The sequence below is a fragment of the Motacilla alba genome, chromosome 3, assembly GCF_015832195.1.
Source record: "Motacilla alba alba isolate MOTALB_02 chromosome 3, Motacilla_alba_V1.0_pri, whole genome shotgun sequence".
NCBI lineage: Eukaryota > Metazoa > Chordata > Aves > Passeriformes > Motacillidae > Motacilla > Motacilla alba.
Window position 1 is genome coordinate 56,131,347 of NC_052018.1, and position 16,448 is coordinate 56,147,794.

Genomic DNA, 16,448 nt, shown 5'->3' on the forward strand with positions numbered 1-16,448 from the left:
TAGCCTGAAGAGAGCAAGCATGTGGAGACAAACAGTGGTAATGCGTGCTTGCAGACATTTTGTTTTGAATTTCTGTAGACCTTCGGGGTTATGCTGAAAAAAACATAAGATTAATCACAATTCAAGCAAAATCAGGGTTTATAAAGATTTTCTTTTCTTTCCTCTTTTCTTTTTCATTTTCTTGCTGATGTGATCAGCTATTCAGAAAAAAAAAATAAATCAGCATCTGTTGTGATACAGTCATCCAGAACCTGAAAGAACTGTCAGAGCAAAGACATCACAGCACTCTACCCCACTCTGGCTGTGTGATTGTAATGGCTCAGAGCCTGAAGCCCATATAGAACAAAACCAGCCTTAAGGCACTCTGTAAAAATTCTGGAGGTACCGTGCAGAGTTCCTGAACTATGGTAAATTCAGAATCCTGGTTTCCAAAACCACGCCTTGCTTGCCCGTGCTCACCCCCGAAGGCGGGGGATCCGTGTCTGTGCAAAGCCACAGGGTGGCAGCGCTGCCCCACGCCGGTGTGCAGCCAGCCTGGGAGAGCCACACCATGTCCTCGCAGCTGATTTGGAAAACTTGAAATTGTTCAATTTTTGACAGGCGAACCTAGTCATGCGTTTCAAGGATTAAACTGAAACTAGCAGAAGAAAACACGCCAACTCTAAAGAATTCAAAATTTAAATTTCATACTGTTCCTTCTATCCTAATTAAAGCTATTTTGCTACCACATCACATAAGCAAAGTATGTAATTACAGAACCTCAGTTTCAGAAAATTTTTAATTCAGTGAATACTCTGCAGTACACCCATATAAATTTAAAAATATATAATTTTCATATAAAGACCAATATTCTTTCTAAATTTGAAGTCAACTTGACATCTGTTTTATTCATCAGTCTGGGTGGTGAGTCCTTAATGGGCCACATGGCAGGCACATTCCTGGGCTCCCATGCAAAGCACAACAGCTTTTCCAAGAGAAAATGTAAGCGTAGCAGAAAGGTAGTTCATCACAGGCTCTACTCCCTACAGACAGCACAGGTGGGACAGTGCCAGATTTAGAGGATGTCCTGCACAGAGAGAACCAGTGCCATCCAGGCACCCACACTGTGTCCGCATGTCCCATTCTGTCTGCCCTCTAAGCGTGCACCATGCAGTGACCAGAGTCCTGCTGCAGTGCAACACGCACGTATGGAGCAGCAACCCCGGCAGCGTGCTGCTGCAGCGAGCCCAGCTGCCTGCCGGCTCCTGCCAGGGCAAGGCTGACCGCTCGGTTCAGCCAGAGAGCGTCTGCAGCGGCCAGGCCAGAGACCAGGGGGGCTGCAGCAAACTGAAGGGGTGCCAGTGCCAGGCCCCACAGAAATGCCTGGTGCGTGCCACGAGTGCTTACAGCGTCTGAGCTGAAACCTGCATCAGCTCTCCAGCGGCTCCGCCGGCAAAGGCGCTGCCTCGGACGTGGTCGAGCTGAAGCCTTTTATCAGTTCTGCAAGCTTTAGGACACGAAACAATGGCAGAAACTGATGCACAGGAAGTTCCAGCTGAACATGAGGAAGAACTTCTTTGCTGCGCGCTGATCGCGCACTGGAACAGATTGTCCAGAGGGGTTGCGGAGTCTCCCTCACCGGAGATACTCAAGAACAGTCCGGGCACAACCCCGTGCCATGTGCTCTGGGACGACCCTGCTTGCGCAGGGAGGTCGGCCCAGATGACCCGCTCTGGTCCCTTCAGACGTGCCCCGCTCTGCGATTCCGCGCACGGCGGGCCCGTCCGGGGCGTACCGCGGCTCCGGGGGCGGCGGACGACAGCGGAAGCGCCGCAAGCGCGGCCCCTCCGTCCCCTCCTCCCTGCCTGCCTCCCGCCGCCGCGACTTCCGGCGGTCGCTCTAGCCGCGCCGCGTCTATGCCCGCGGCGCTGGGGGATGTTTATTGTCGCGGGGAGTCGGCCCAGCACCCGGAACGCCGCCGGGCGACCGGCACCCACTGACCGGCACCGCGCTGCGCCCTGCCCTGCCCCGCCCCGACCGCCGCCCGCCCGCACGGTAACGGCCGCCGCCCGCCGACGGGCCGCGCTCCTCCTCCTCCTCCTCCTCCCCCTCGCCGCCGTCTCGGGTCCGCGGGCCCGGCCGCAGCCGCCGCCGCCGTTGAGCCCCCGTGTCCCGTCCCTCTCCGCCGCCGCCCCTGCCGGGCCGAGGTGAGGGAGGCGGCGCGGGGCCTCCCCCGCCTCGCCGCGGCCCTGCCGGTGCCTCCCGCCGCGGTGCCGATCGCGCCCGGGGCAGGCGGGCGTGCGTGGCCGGGGCCGCCGGGGCAGGGAGAGGGAGGAAGGGGCAGGGCATCCTGCGGGGGAACGGCCCGTTCCCCGAGCAGCCCGGCCGGCCCGCGCCCGGCCCCCAGGGCTTTGTGGCGGCCCCGTGCCCTGCGGCGGCGGATGCCCGCACAAGCCGGCGCTGCCGAGCGGCGGAGCTCGGCGTGGCCAGGCCGCCTTGCTGCCTGCGCTTTGTTTGTGCCCTGCTGGCCGCAGAAGTTTCGGGCTGGGGTTGAGGGGGGAGAAGAAATAGTTGTTGACCAGAGCGTTGTGACGCTGGCGCATATAGGGCTTTGAATGAGATTCCCAGCAGCGGGAATAGGAAGGGTACTCGTGCTGGGACGCGCAAATGGTAAAAATGTTTGACTGGGAGGGAGTGAGAGGCTTACCCGTTGGTTTAAAATATTTTATTACAGATAAACATTTTTACATTTCTTATGGCGTTTCATCATGTTGGAATGGCCACCGAACTTGTTGGTTCAGACTTTATTCATACTTACGATGATTTTCCATGTATTATAAAGACCAAAAGGATTCTTCTTTATGCTTGGTGTTCAAGTATTCCTGGATGTTCTAAGGGAAAGATGGCACAAACTTGAGTTCAAATGCATCTTGCTTTGAATATGAGTGGACTTTTCGGTGAGAGAAAGATTTGAGGAAAATGGCGTGTAATGAATTATTTAAAATATGCTTTCTTGTCTTGCTCTATATACTCTTTGGTTTTATTCTCGCAAATGGATTTGTGTTGGACGACTCTATGGAGATGCAGTAGGCTTATCCAAGAGCAGGATTGATGTCCTACTTGCTTATGATAAAGCTGGTATTATCACTCTGTCCATGGATCTAATTGAACAAATCCCTGCTTTGGTACTGGCTTTGCACGTAATTGAAAATTCTCTCCCCCAAAAATATAGATAGTCATAGACTCTGCAAATCCTGAAAGGTGAGAATAGCAGCTTCAAGATGGCCTTTTGCTTTAGGCACAGTTTAACTTGCCATTGCAACAGAAAGTAAAAGCATGCACCACTAACTCAGTGGTCGGAACTAAGGAAGTTGTTTGGAGCAGAGGATATTCTGCACAGACAATAGTAACTATGTTGCTCTTGTTTTCAGGGAGTCATTCCCTAGCCACTGGGACCTTACTGTGCCTAAGGTTTCAAGCAGATTTCAGAGGTGTGTCACCTCCAGCGTTCCATATGAACCTGTTTCCTGAGGGCCTGAACACAAATCTTTAAAAGTACATCTTCAATGGAAGGATGTAATCATCTGTCCCCATTCCTGGCAGGCTTTATTTATTCTCCATTCTCATATGGAAACATCCTGTAGAGATTCATGTTAACTTCTTCAAAGATGTCTTTCAGGCATTAGTTTGACAGATGTCTACTGGCACAGTAGTGACCAATATCCCTTCAGCTGGGCTGTTGGAATTCTTTGTGGAGTTGGTCAGTTTGTGAACTGCTTTGGAGAAAGGTTAAAAATAACCAGTAAAAGTTGCTTATACTTAGGCTGATGGTGAAAAAGGTGTTTATTAAACTGTTCTGACATTAACGTAACCATTGTTACATATCCCCCATCTACCTTTATAGCTCTGAGTTTCTTGGATCAAAGGTAGTTAAGAGCTTAAAATAATACTTTTGTTTATATACCCCATCCCAAGTGCCTTTCCTTTTTCTTTGATGATGGTGCTGTGGTTGGTTTGGACTTTCTGAAGACAGGCTGCTGGCTTTTTTAAGATTGTAAGATTTCCGTGCAGGGTGTTTTTTCTTCACGTGTGTTTATAGAGTATCTAAAATAGTATGTCTGTGATTCTAACAGTGGATGTAGAAGTAGTCCTTTAAGAACTTCAGTGTTCATTCCTCCTTCCAAAGTATTTCTTATTCTGTGGAGTTTCTCTCGTTTCAGTGTAGGATACATTACAGTGTCAAATATCCTTGCATTAGCTTTAGTTGTTGTTTTTAATTTTGTGTTATCGTGCTTTTAATCTATCTACTTTTTTTTCCTACATTTTTTTTCTCTTAGGGTAATATTCCAGATATATTCCTGAAATCTCTGTTGAAAAGAAAGAACGATCCTCTAAAATTTCCCTGATAAAACAAAATAATGCAAACTTCTGCAGAGAGGTATTTCAGCTTGTTTCCTCTGTCAGGAGAGATTGTGTTAAGCTGGCACAAAGCGATTTGAAAGCAAAGTTAGCTAGTTTCTTGTGTTGGAGAAAGTCAAATGAAGTACATAATCTAAAAGAAATGCTGTAAATGTAGACAAACTATTTTCAAATTTAGCCTATTATTAAATTAGCATTAGCTGGCAAAACATAATTTTAGAAATGAGATTTAGACTGCCAAAATTCTACAGTTCAGATGAGAGAACATTCAGTGGGCAAAATTCATAAACAAAACCTAAGCTGAGCTCAACTTAAGCGCTTGCAAATCCAGAACTGGAAAGAACCTGATGTTTGGTTTGTACTCAGCCTCTCTGTTCTGCAAGTGTAACTGCCTAAGTATGGAATATAAATAGGCTTATAAGTAAAGGAACACTGTTTTCCCCATTTTGCAGAAAATATATGGCAATGCAGAAATTCAGGTTGTGGGAAATAACAGTCAGTGCTATGGTAGTGCGTATGAATAGCAGAGAATACAAGAGACAGCTGGGAAAGAGGAGGATCAGAATGTTCCAGCTGGTCATGCTTGCTGGAGATGCGTGTAATAAGAGCAACATCTTTCTTTCTTGGACGTTGTTAGACCTTTTTCACAAATATGTTCTTCAGATTTTTTTTTAATGTAATCCATGTATTTTTATTTTTTAAGAAAGTTTAATTTGCTTTTGTTCTCATGGTTCCTCTGAATTTAAAGTTATTTAAGGCTTCCGAAAGAAAGGTAACAGGACATCTTCTCTGTAGATATGTTTTCCTTTTTTATAAGTAAGGTGTGAGACATTAAAATGAATGCTTTAATCAAAGACTGTGATATGTTAATACTTACTGCTTGATCACAAGTATCCAAGCCTAGAAACATTTTGGTTTACCCACCCTTTCCAAATCATGCCTTGGAAGAGTTTTAACATTGTGTTTGTATGCTTGCTAGGAATGGGTGTGTTCAAAATCATTGACATATTATATAGAACTTGAAATTAAAAAGCCCCTCCCTTAGTATCTGTTGTCTTGAGGTTTCAGAACATGACTAATTAAAATGGAGGCACACCACTGTAATCTCTGTAATTTTTCTCGTTTTAATATCTGTGCAAGTAGATTGTACTTCTAACCAAGATACATTGTGATTGCTGAAAACATCCTTACTGACAGCTCCACAGCCGCCTTTTTGCCTAAATAATAGATCTTTTCCTTTTAGATTGTAATTTTCCTCTCTTTTCAACCACTTTTCCCTTTGTTCTGTATGAGCATGTGACTTTTCTCCCTGGATCTTTTTAAGATAAGCCATGTTTTATGGGGACATTATCATACAATACTATGGTTTGCTTAGATGTTAGCAACCTTTTGGTGTTATGCACGACTCTGATGATCTTTCAGATTGTAGAGGCTGAGTGTGCCAGCAGATGCTTGCTGATAATTGGGAGATGCTGCTGATTGGAGGTATCTTGTTGACAATCTTTCCTGGGTTCCAGTAAGAGCCAGGAGTTGGAGCCAGGGTGGAAAACAAATGCCTCTCTGGAGATGCCACGGGTTCCAGCTCTGTGCTGGCCCTGCCTGCATGCCATTCAAAATCTGCACATGTGCTATCTTTGGATCTGATGCCATAAATTACTTTCCCAATCTGTAGTAGTCCATCAAAACCAGATGGGATAAGTAATTTCTAACTTTGAGGATTCATGTAATTTTTGGTTCAGTAAAAAAGATTAGAAAAGGGATCCGGGAGTACTAATTAATTACTGTTTGTTCTCTTCTTTGCCTGCATTCCCTCCACCCCCACACATAACCTTTGGTTTTTATGTTTTCCTCTTGCTGTTTCTTCATCTCTTTTCTGTATTATCATCCAGCTTGCCTTATATTGGACAAGCCAACAATTACAGAATAATTATTTCAGCAGGGAACAAGCTGCAGAGTGTAAGCAGGAGCCACCGCAGAAGCTGATGCAGGACATTGTGCACATCTGCCATGTAGTTTGTTATTTCTGTGTTGTCAGTGAGTGGTAGTAGAAGATGCACCTTGAGTTCTCCATTACAGACTATGTTTAGGAAGGCAAAGTCAGATGAAAATACTGATAATAGCATTAGTGTTGTATCTTGAAGATTTTTAATATAGATCATAAGGCCAAAACATTTAAAATTATATAAATACATCATAATCTGTTAGGTACGTTATTGTTCTTGATGCACAGTGTCCTGCTTCTTCCATGGCAGTGACCATGTGGAGCACTTCACATATGTGATGGGTTTTTTATTTTTTCTTTGTTTTCCTTTTTGTTTATTTTGGATTAAATACTGCCAAAAGATTTATGTGAGTCCTTTTCACTGTACACCAATGATCTGGCTCTTGTCCCCTCTCATTTCTTCACCTGAAGTCTATTTGAGATGCCTACTGTCTTGGCTTTGTATGGTTACAGAAGAGATGTCGGGTGTTCTTGGGCTGGGATGAGTGGTAGCCCAGCTGCTGGTGTTAGGATTCTCTTTCCCAGCTGAGGTGTGTGTGAGGAATGTTGTCTTTGATGAGCATGGGTGCTTCCTGGGTGCCTTAAGTTTGCAGTGCACATACTGGGCAGCCATCCTGTGCCTTCGCAGTTACCCATGCTTTTCCTCAGGAACATTCCATCTCGCTCTGCCTGTACAATGCCTTCCTCTGGGCTGTGCAGACAGTCAGCCCAGCTGCTGCCACCAGGACATTTTGTGTAGTTTGCTTTGAGCTATTATTGGGAGAGATAGGCCTAGAGTGCTGGATGAAGATGGGAAAGCCATGGTAGCAGGCTGTCTACAGACTGCAGTTTGTGTAACCGGTGTTAGTTCGAAGTTATTCATAGGCTCATCCATTCCAACACAAATGTCAAACTGTTCAGAATTATCAACTTCAGCAGTTAGAGAAGTGTATTTTCCTGAGGTGTCTAATGACATCCTCAAATGAGCTGAGGGAAGATTATTATCCACTGGAGCTATGGGAGAAGTTTCAGTAATCTTTACAGTGTCTTAATATACTTAGTAAGAATTGTAACATATTTAACTGGTAATTTAAAATACTCTTATATATGTGTGTCTATTTCTGTTAAGTCTGGCAACATGGCTTTGAACAAGTTACCTCCTATTTTCGAGCACAAAGGATGCAGACCTCCTCCTCCCCTCACATTGTTAAATGAGTCAGAGTGTAGTGACTTCTGCTTCTTGTCTCTTTTAAGGGGCAGATGTATACAATGGCATTAACAGGTAATTTTCTATTGGTATGTTTAATTTTATCATTTTTCCTTCTCAGGATGTGATCTTCGTGGTGAGCTGGTGGGAAAATTGAGTTGTAAATCACCCCAATGGATGCAGACAGTGATGTTGCACTGGACATTTTAATCACAAATGTAGTGTGTGTTTTTAGAACAAGATGTCATTTAAACTTGAGGAAGATTGCATTAGAAGGAGCAAATGTGATATACAAGCGTGATGTTGGGGTAAGAGATTCAGCATACCTCAGTTATCTGTTTTTAGAAATGTTCCTTAAGCTAAACACTCTTCTGCCTAATACCTGTGTATGGTGAATAGAGAAAAGCAGAATTTTTATTCTTCGTTTCACTTGCTGTAGGTATTTAGTTACTAATACATTACTTGTACAGAAATGGGAGTGATAAAATGCTGTCTCAGGAGACAGCACTTGGTGAGGTGAATATTGGGCACAAGGTATGTGATGAGGCTTCTTACACCTCAGGGTCTGTTTTGCCTCCCAAAATTTGATGGCTGTGTCAAGAAAATATATCTTGATACAGAGTCAGCAATGTCAAAATCACTGTACTAAGAAAAAAATAAGCATGCTGCTGATAGTTTTCAGCTTTTTATTCAGTGAAAAACACCTTCATTTAATCTATTCTGTGTACACTGAATCATTGGCTATTTCATGCTTATTTTGCTCTTCTCAGGAGCTAGGCTTTTTAAGTACTGAAAGAGATGAAGGAACAGTTCAAGCCTATCAAAACTAAAGGGAGTTTTAGTGTAACTTTAGTTGATTTGGGTAACAGGTAATTTTTTTTTCTAGTATGAAATTGAATTACTGATAATTTCCAATTTTTCTACTTTTCTTTTTTAGAAGGTTTTAATGAAACTTAGGAAACCTAGGATTACGGCCACAATTTGGTCCTCAGGAAAAGTTATTTGCACAGGAGCCACAAGGTGAGTTCATGAAATCCCTTCTTTACCTCTAAATCCTTGTGTATTTTAAAATACTGCATTGTAAATGAAGAAGAGGTGGTAGTTGCTGCTGCTTAGATTGGGTCACACTGGATCACATGTAGATCCTGTTCAAGCTACATATTTGGGAAGAAGTTTTCTATGTGAAGTGGTTGTGTCAGATAGTGTTGAAATCTTAAACAACTTCAGTTTAGCCTTCTTGGGAGAACAGCAGGGAAAACTGCCTTGTTAAGAAAATCCTAAAGAGATTTGAGAAGACTTTAAGAATTCTGTGTGTTTAGCTAAAAGTTGAGACTTGGGAAGGGATGACCTTTCCTGAGGATATGTCTTTATTTTTTAAAAAAACTCCATCTGAATTTTATCAAGTTTTACAGTGTTGAGGGACTGAAAAAAATGCAAAAGCAGACTCTCAGTTCAGAGACATCTGACACTCACTAAACTCTTAAGAGCTGAATTCCTTTAAGATATGTCTGCATTTCAAAGTAAGGATAAGGTAAGGTAAAGTAGTAAATTTGCATACTTTCTGTGTATGATCTCCGTTCCAAAATTAAAGAGGATTGTTCCAGATGTTAACTCCAGACTACCCATGATATTATTTATCTGTTAAGGGTACTTAAAATCATGTATTATTAAAACATGTCTCTCACTTCAGCTTGAGCCAAGTGCCAAGATATTCTGCAAATAGGGCATGAAGGACTCCATTGGAATGTCTATCTAGTTAAAATGTCATACTCACAGTAGGATGAAGTGAAGGCTGTCCATGAGATCATGGTCGATGTGCTACATTATATAATGGTTCATCTTGTAGTCTGAGTAGCTATTGTGGTGTGTGTGTGTGTGCACAACTATACAGTCTATTTCTGCTAATGCATAATCCTTTTCTTTCTCCTTTATAGTGAAGAAGAAGCTAAATTTGGTGCCAGACGACTAGCTCGTAGTCTACAGAAACTAGGTTTTCAGGTAATTCTGATGAAAAAGGACTTGCATGACTCAAGCAATGCTGGTAGTTTATTTTTAAGAAAGAAACAAAGAAGAAGGAGCATAATGATTTAGCAGTTAATGTGTTTTCACTCAAATGGCCCTTTTGTGTAGGAATACATTTTCCAGATGCTGGTTAAAGAGAAGCTGTTTTGTTTTGTGGATTTGAGTTTTGTTTGGCAGCTCAGAGCGGTGCTTCTTCACTGGATAATGAACAACAAAATTTGTTTAATATATGAACAGATGTGTCTTAGATAGAATTTACAACATCTCAAAAGATGTATTTGGAAAATGCTAAAGCTTTAATTTAATGTCTTGTAATTTGAACATCATTTTCACTCATTTCTAATGGAATAGCAGATACATTTCCATCTGAATAAGGGCAAGTTCGAGCTTCTTAAATTAATGAGGAAGGAAGAAAAGTGCTCCTGCACTGTCATGTTGCACAGCTGGAAATATGCCAAATAAAATACTTAGGACAGGAAACACCCTCTTTTATCTGGGTTTGGGTTAACATTACCAGTCAGAAACACCACTTGCATTTCATAGTAAGGGTTGAAAAACAGCAACATGAACCACTTAAAATTACACAATTTGGTGCTCTAAAACTTCCTGATAGTCTGTTGTGCTGTTTACACACAGGTTCAGTTTAGGGACAGACAATTCAATAGACACAGTAGCTGTCATTTTCAGGGAAAGACTACTTTTGATTATAGTACGTAAAGGCAGTGGTGGCAGCCTATGCTGGTAATGCTGCATCAGACTCTAGCAAAAGTGTGACACTCCTACTGTCACAAATGTGTACTTTGAACCCAGCCCTTTAAAGTTGGAATGCAGTGTTAAGTCAGTGAGGTGCACAGTACTTCCAGGGTGGACACACCAAGTTTTGTCACAAAGTGAGCAGTTCCTATTTTGAAGATTAAGTTGATTTAAGGCTAAGTTGCTTCTTTCTAGCTATCTTTCTAACTATCTTTCCAACTATCTTTCTAAGAAGTGTAGATTGAAGAAGAATGGCCATTTAAAGTTTAGGTAACCTCAGAAAATGAGCAAAAGTTTCCCCAGTGACATTGCCTACACTGACCTGTCAGCAGTGCGGTTTCTTTGTATAGCAGTTGTCTGTTGGCTAATTTGTTGTCATCTAAAGTGTCTGTAGTAGAGAATAACTGAAAGTTATTCACATAGTTTGAGTTGGGTTTCAGAAAGTTACAGAGTAGAAAACCAGTTTGCTCTACTGGCTGCTGGACATTTAAAGCAAAACAGTTGTCACCTTTTTTCTTATTCTTAGCTTTAATACAAACAGCACATAGCAACAGGGCATTAAAGAAGTTTGCAACAATATTTAAGCTTTTTCTCTGCTTACTTTGATGTTCCACAGCCTGTTAAATTTAGTTTCTTTTCAGTGGGGAGGTGCTTAGTACACCAGTTTGAGTTGTTTCTGTGTCTCATCCTTAAACTGTACTATAACCATACTGCTGTAGTGACCATGATACAACTGTGAGGTGTCTAGTTCAGCAGTTACTCCACCACAGAAGGATAAGGTAAATGTTCTGAGTCCATTAAGTACTCTATAGATGCCTGTTAGAAAAGCATCAGTCTCAAGATTCTAATTTTGACTCATCAGAATATTCTAAGTAGTAGCCTTTTTTTTTTTTATTGAACCCATGCATCTGACTTGCTGTAAATTTCTAATGTCTTTTTTTCCCATCTCTTTTGAAAAGGTAATTTTTACAGATTTTAAAGTTGTGAATGTTTTAGCAGTGTGCAACATGCCCTTTGAGATAAGATTGCCAGAATTTACGAAGAATAACAGACCTCATGCGAGGTATGTAGGATTTTAAAGCATTTTAATCCTGGAATACTTCTTAAGGTTTTGGTTTTTTTCAGTTCTAGATCTCTCTTTTTTACTTTTCATTTTGTTTTCTAGTTATGAACCAGAACTTCATCCTGCCGTGTGTTACAGAATAAAATCTCTCAGAGCTACCTTACAGATTTTTTCCACAGGCAGTATCACAGTTACAGGTATTTTAATGTCAAAAAATAAATATTTAACTTGTTGGGAATATTTAACTTTAGAGCCAGTAGGTTTGGGAAAGCAAGAGTTTTAAAACAGTCAAACAATTATGTTGAAAGGATTTAGTTTCCCTGTGCTAGCACCTAGCTTGTTTTTGAGTGAAAGTGCCAGAAGAGTTGTAGAGAAAGTGTTATTATTGGTAGGTCCGAAAAATTAGATAGACTGAATGTTCACAGTCTGTTTTTTTAATGAAACCAAAAGTAAGGTAGCACTTAAAAATGCAGGTGATTATTGTTTATTTAAATATTTGAATTTTCTTCCTTTTCTTCTATTTGTAGAGATGTTAACTACACTGTATTTAGCATTAACATCCCTTTCATAAATACATATTTCCAAACTGCAGATTTATGGAAACTCATAGGATACTATAGCATTTTGTATAGAATAGCATAAATGAAGCTGACTAATATTTACAGTTCTTCAAACTTGTGCTCTCTTCTGTTAAAGCTCAGCTAAGAGAACCACCATTGAATCACAGGCATCAGTGATTTTTCCCATGTAATCAGAGACATGGTTGTCCTGGGTCTTGGAGAGGCCAGCCATTTTTTCTTCTCCCTTCATCATTTTCATTTTTCATTCTCTTTTCTGTTTGCTTGTGGGATGTCCACCACCAGTGGACAGGTGTGTCCAGGTACAAGAAGTCAGTTTTTTAGAGAATACATGTTTAAATGCTACAAAACCAAAAAAACATTTTGTATCACTTTAGCAGGAATTATGTCTTGCAGTTGTTAGAGCTCAGCTACTGGTTCAGAAGCTGGCTAAGGATTCACATCTTTTCACATCTTAATTCAAATGCCTGTGTTTATGCAGAACATTTCCTACAAGATATTGGAAACAGTGTTTTCTAAAGAAGACAAACTTCCATCATTTTCAGTAATCTAAAAATGAAAGGCTAAAAAGTATTTCAAGATTGCAGTGTATGTTTGGAACAGTGCAACTGGTCTAGCCAAAACTAGAAACTAAATTTAAAATAAATAAGAAATAGTATCACTGCAGTAATAAAAAGCTCTCAGCATGGCTTGTCAGCCTCCTAATGAGATTCGGCTTCTCTGTAAGATTCTTATTACTTCATTGCTTACAAAATCTCTTCCATATTTTTAGAATTCTCCTTTCAAATAGGAAGGTAAATATGGTAAACGTAGACGTTTTGCATCCTTCTAGTTTGGTTGTTGCAGTGAGTTTGAAAAATTAATTCAGACCTCTGCTGATTTTCTAGGCTTCTGCTTTGCCTCTCTTCTAGAGGAAAAAATGTCCTGAATCTTAGGCTTCTTATTGTAAAAATGATTTAAATTACTTTTCAGCCATAGTGCACTCCTTCTCAAATGTGTTCAGATGAAGTTTCCTTTAAAGATTCATGTTTCTGTAGTACTACTACTTGTAATACCTTTGCCTCAGAGAATTTTGAGATATATAATTAGAAATGTTACAAAAAACCCAGGAAAGTGAGTTCTTTTCATGAGACAAGTATAAAAAGATTTTGTTACTTTTGTAAAAGATAATAAAAATCACTAGCATGTAATAGAAAGAAGTATTGTTTCTTTGACTCCAAAATGAAAAGTGAGGGAGTTGTTTAGGGGGGTTGTGTTATTTTGTTCTGTTTTTTCTTTCTCTTATATGCCCAAGAATGATGATCCAGTTTTTACATCTCGTCAGCCTTAGAGAGAGTAGCATTTTTTTTGCCTGAACTATTTGCCTACTCATATTCTCACTATTTGAAGGCTTCTCCTTTCCTGAGAACTTTCTTTTCTAATAGCAGCAAAATTTAAGGAGGGTGCAGTATCTACCCAGAAGACAGGTATCTTTCACTAGGCTTGCTTTAGCTGGATGCTTCACTTAACCAGTTTGAAAATATAGGAAGAATCCTATTCTTGTCCATTTGCTTTCTGACTGAGCATGTAAAACAATAATTACTTAAGTAACTTACGCTTAAGTTATTGTTTTTGGGAGTAATTTTGAACAGTTCTCTATACTTGGAAGAAACTTTTGAAGTCTAAAGTGAGGTTACAAAAACCCTGGGTTCCTACTCATCAAAGCATGTGAGAAATTGCTGTTCTCTTTTACCTGCGCCACCAAGCTTCTATCCAGAATTAATATCTTATCTTCCGGCGTGTTACTGCTCACTTATTTGCAATCTTAATTTTTCATTGCGTAAAGTGGTCTGGTACCACCAGCAAGCATTGCTAGGTCATTTTTCCTTTTCTTTGCCTGGATACTCGCAGATCATGTTAGATAACCTTCATATGCTTCATCCTGAGGTGATAGAACCATTCCCTGGCTTGCAGGTTTTGTCCTGAGATCAATGATGAAGCTATTTGCAAAACCCAGGATAGAAAGTAATGGTCTATAATTTTCAAACCTATAATAACCTTGCTTGAAATGTACTTCAGTTAAATCCATCATTATTTAACAGTAGCTTTTGTTGGTAGGTTTTTCAAAGCAAGAGCGAAAAGTGGCTAGGCTTGAAGAAATACAAATTCATAGGAGATTGACATAAGTAAAAGAACTAATTTTGCCTCTGCCACTCAGCCTCTTCTCTGGGCTGTTTAAGCCAGTAAATTGAAAATCAGTCAAGTTGTTATGAAATTAAATGACAGTGTTATTTAATTGTAATCTGTCCATTGACAAATGTAGAACATCTTGGAGATTTACAAGAAAAGACTTTCACATGAAAAGTGATCAGAGAAAATCTTTTCAAGTTAGGGGACATGGGGAAGAACTTGTTATTGTCTGTGGTATGAAGTTGTGATTGCTAATAATATTAAGGTTTTTTTAAATGCACTGTTGTTATTTTAATCTCTGATTCCCTGAATTTTCTCTTCCTACTGCCTTTTTTTTTTTTAACTGTGTCTTAGGGCCAAACGTAAAGGCTGTTGCCAGTGCTGTGGAACAGATTTATCCATTCGTGTTTGAAAGCAGGAAATAAATTTTGTAATTCACCACTTGATGGTTAGGTTTCCTAACCGAGCACCTTCAAAGACTGCTGCACATTGGACTAAAAGCAAAAAGGAAAACTGGACCAACCATAGCAGAGGAATACAGACTCTTTTACTTGCTCATGGCCACAGTATAGACTCCAGTTCTTTTGGATTTTACTCTTAACAGTGCTGTATTGTAAAAACGGAAGTTTACAAGATATGAAATTGCTGCTTTTAAAAAGACATTCTATTTATTTTTGCAGTAATTTCTGTGTATTCATAAGCAAAGCTGTCACGATGTGCACTACCTTTAAGACATTTTTTTTTTAGCTTGAGCTTGTGTTTTATTTGTGAATAGTCTTTTACATTTTTGTATGCTGAATATTGGGCACCAAAGAAGCTGTAAAAGTTATCTTTTTCACCTGATGAATGTGCACAAATAAAAGTTTGGAAAATATTTCTCTTCCTACCTGTTCTGTTATATTCCTTCCCTTTTTATATTACAATTAAAATTGTATAGTTGCAAATTAATTTGAAACAATGTAAGAATAATCTTTTGCTGATACCTTGTTTCTGTTTGTAGTATGTGTAAAACTTTGTGCTTGGGCTAGATTGAAATCTATAGTAGTTACGTATGTTTATCTGAGGATGAAATTTGGTTTGTTCCCGGTTCTCTCAACTACATGCCAGAACTTCAAGTATTTTCTTGTTGTTACATGAAGAGAAGACATTTCTAAATATGAAGGTCTACAGCAAGTGTTTTCCTGTAGATGAATCGTAGAATATGCCGAGTTGGAAGGGAGCCATCAGGATCACCGAGTCCAGCTCCTGGCCCTGTGCATGACACCCCAAGAGTCACACCCTGTGCCTGAGAGCAGTGTCCAAACGCTTCTTGAACTCTGTCAGGCTGGTGCTGTCACCACTTCCCTGGGGAGCCTGTTCCAGTGCCCAACCACCCTCTGGGTGAAAAACTTTTCCCTGATACCTATCCTAAACCTCCTCTGACTCAGCTTCATGCTGTTTCCTCAAGTCCTCTCACTGGTCACGAGAGTGAAGAGATCGGTACCTGCCCTTCTGCTTCCCCTCGTGAGGATTCTGACGACCACAATGAGGTCTCTCCTCAGTCTCCTCTTCTCCAAGCTGAACAAACCAAGTGACCTCAGCCCCTCCTAAGGCTTCCCCTCCAGACCCTTCACCATCCTTGTGGCCCTCCCTTGGACACTGTCTGATAGCTTAATTACATTATCAACTTATGAAGCTACTATAGAAAAAAACAACTGCCTTGTCCACCTACTCAATGCAAAAGAAAAAAATTAAATGTGAACTTCAGGAAAATTGTGCTTCAACTGGAGAAGATGTTGTGGTCACTCTAATCCAGCCCCAGCCTATTGTTGAATGATTAACACAGACCTTTTCTACACTGTTCTTACTGTATACTGTTTTGATGACAGGAGCTGCCAACAAGCAGTGAAGCTTGATTCTGGCATGTATTATGATTATTATTGGTATTAATCTTGGACTTGGAAGCCAGTAGATGTTTCTCTCAGTAAGTGCACATTTGAAGCAGAAGAGAGGTGAATGCTTAAAAGTAACTGCAAATGCTACTTTTAAAAAGATACAATAAATATGTATAAATGTATGTATGTCTTTTTTCCCTATCTCACTGAAGAGAAATGTAACACTGCTCTTGCATGCTGCAGGTAATGTTCAGTCCTAGGGGGTGCTAAAACTAGTAAACTGAGCTGTTACTGTACCAGAAATCAGGTGGAAAAACAGCTGGAGGAAGGAAATGCCTGGCATGACAGATTTCATCCACCTAACGGGGTGATGTAGAACTTGGCGTTGTCTATAGTGACTTTG

At 40.7% G+C, this 16,448-nt stretch overlaps 1 protein-coding gene across 4 annotated transcripts; it reads left to right on the forward strand.

Annotated features, from left to right (window-relative positions):
- The first annotated feature begins 1,844 nt into the window (after window positions 1-1,844).
- TBPL1 (TATA-box binding protein like 1) lies at window positions 1,845-16,227 on the forward strand. 4 transcript variants are annotated; one of them, XM_038132651.1, is made up of 7 exons: window positions 1,845-2,034; window positions 7,708-7,894; window positions 8,524-8,606; window positions 9,521-9,584; window positions 11,321-11,424; window positions 11,527-11,621; window positions 14,526-16,227. In XM_038132651.1, exons 2-7 carry the CDS (start codon window positions 7,760-7,762, stop codon window positions 14,594-14,596), a joined length of 552 nt encoding a protein of 183 aa, XP_037988579.1. In that variant the 5' UTR covers window positions 1,845-2,034; window positions 7,708-7,759; the 3' UTR covers window positions 14,597-16,227. The 4 variants fall into 4 exon arrangements, with proteins under 4 accessions (XP_037988579.1, XP_037988580.1, XP_037988582.1 ...); XM_038132652.1 differs by lacking the exon at window positions 1,845-2,034 and adding an exon at window positions 2,046-2,186; XM_038132654.1 differs by lacking the exon at window positions 1,845-2,034 and adding an exon at window positions 2,287-2,649.
- Window positions 16,228-16,448: the final 221 nt, after the last annotated feature.

Coding starts and splice junctions, on each gene's coding strand:
- TBPL1 (XM_038132651.1), top strand. CDS start 7,760: ATGGATGCAGACAGTGATGTTGCACTGGACATTTTAATCACAAATGTA. Junction 7,895..8,523: donor TATACAAGCGTGATGTTGGG/GTAAGAGATTCA, acceptor TTTCTTTTTTAG/AAGGTTTTAATGAAACTTAG. Junction 11,622..14,525: donor AGGCAGTATCACAGTTACAG/GTATTTTAATGT, acceptor ACTGTGTCTTAG/GGCCAAACGTAAAGGCTGTT.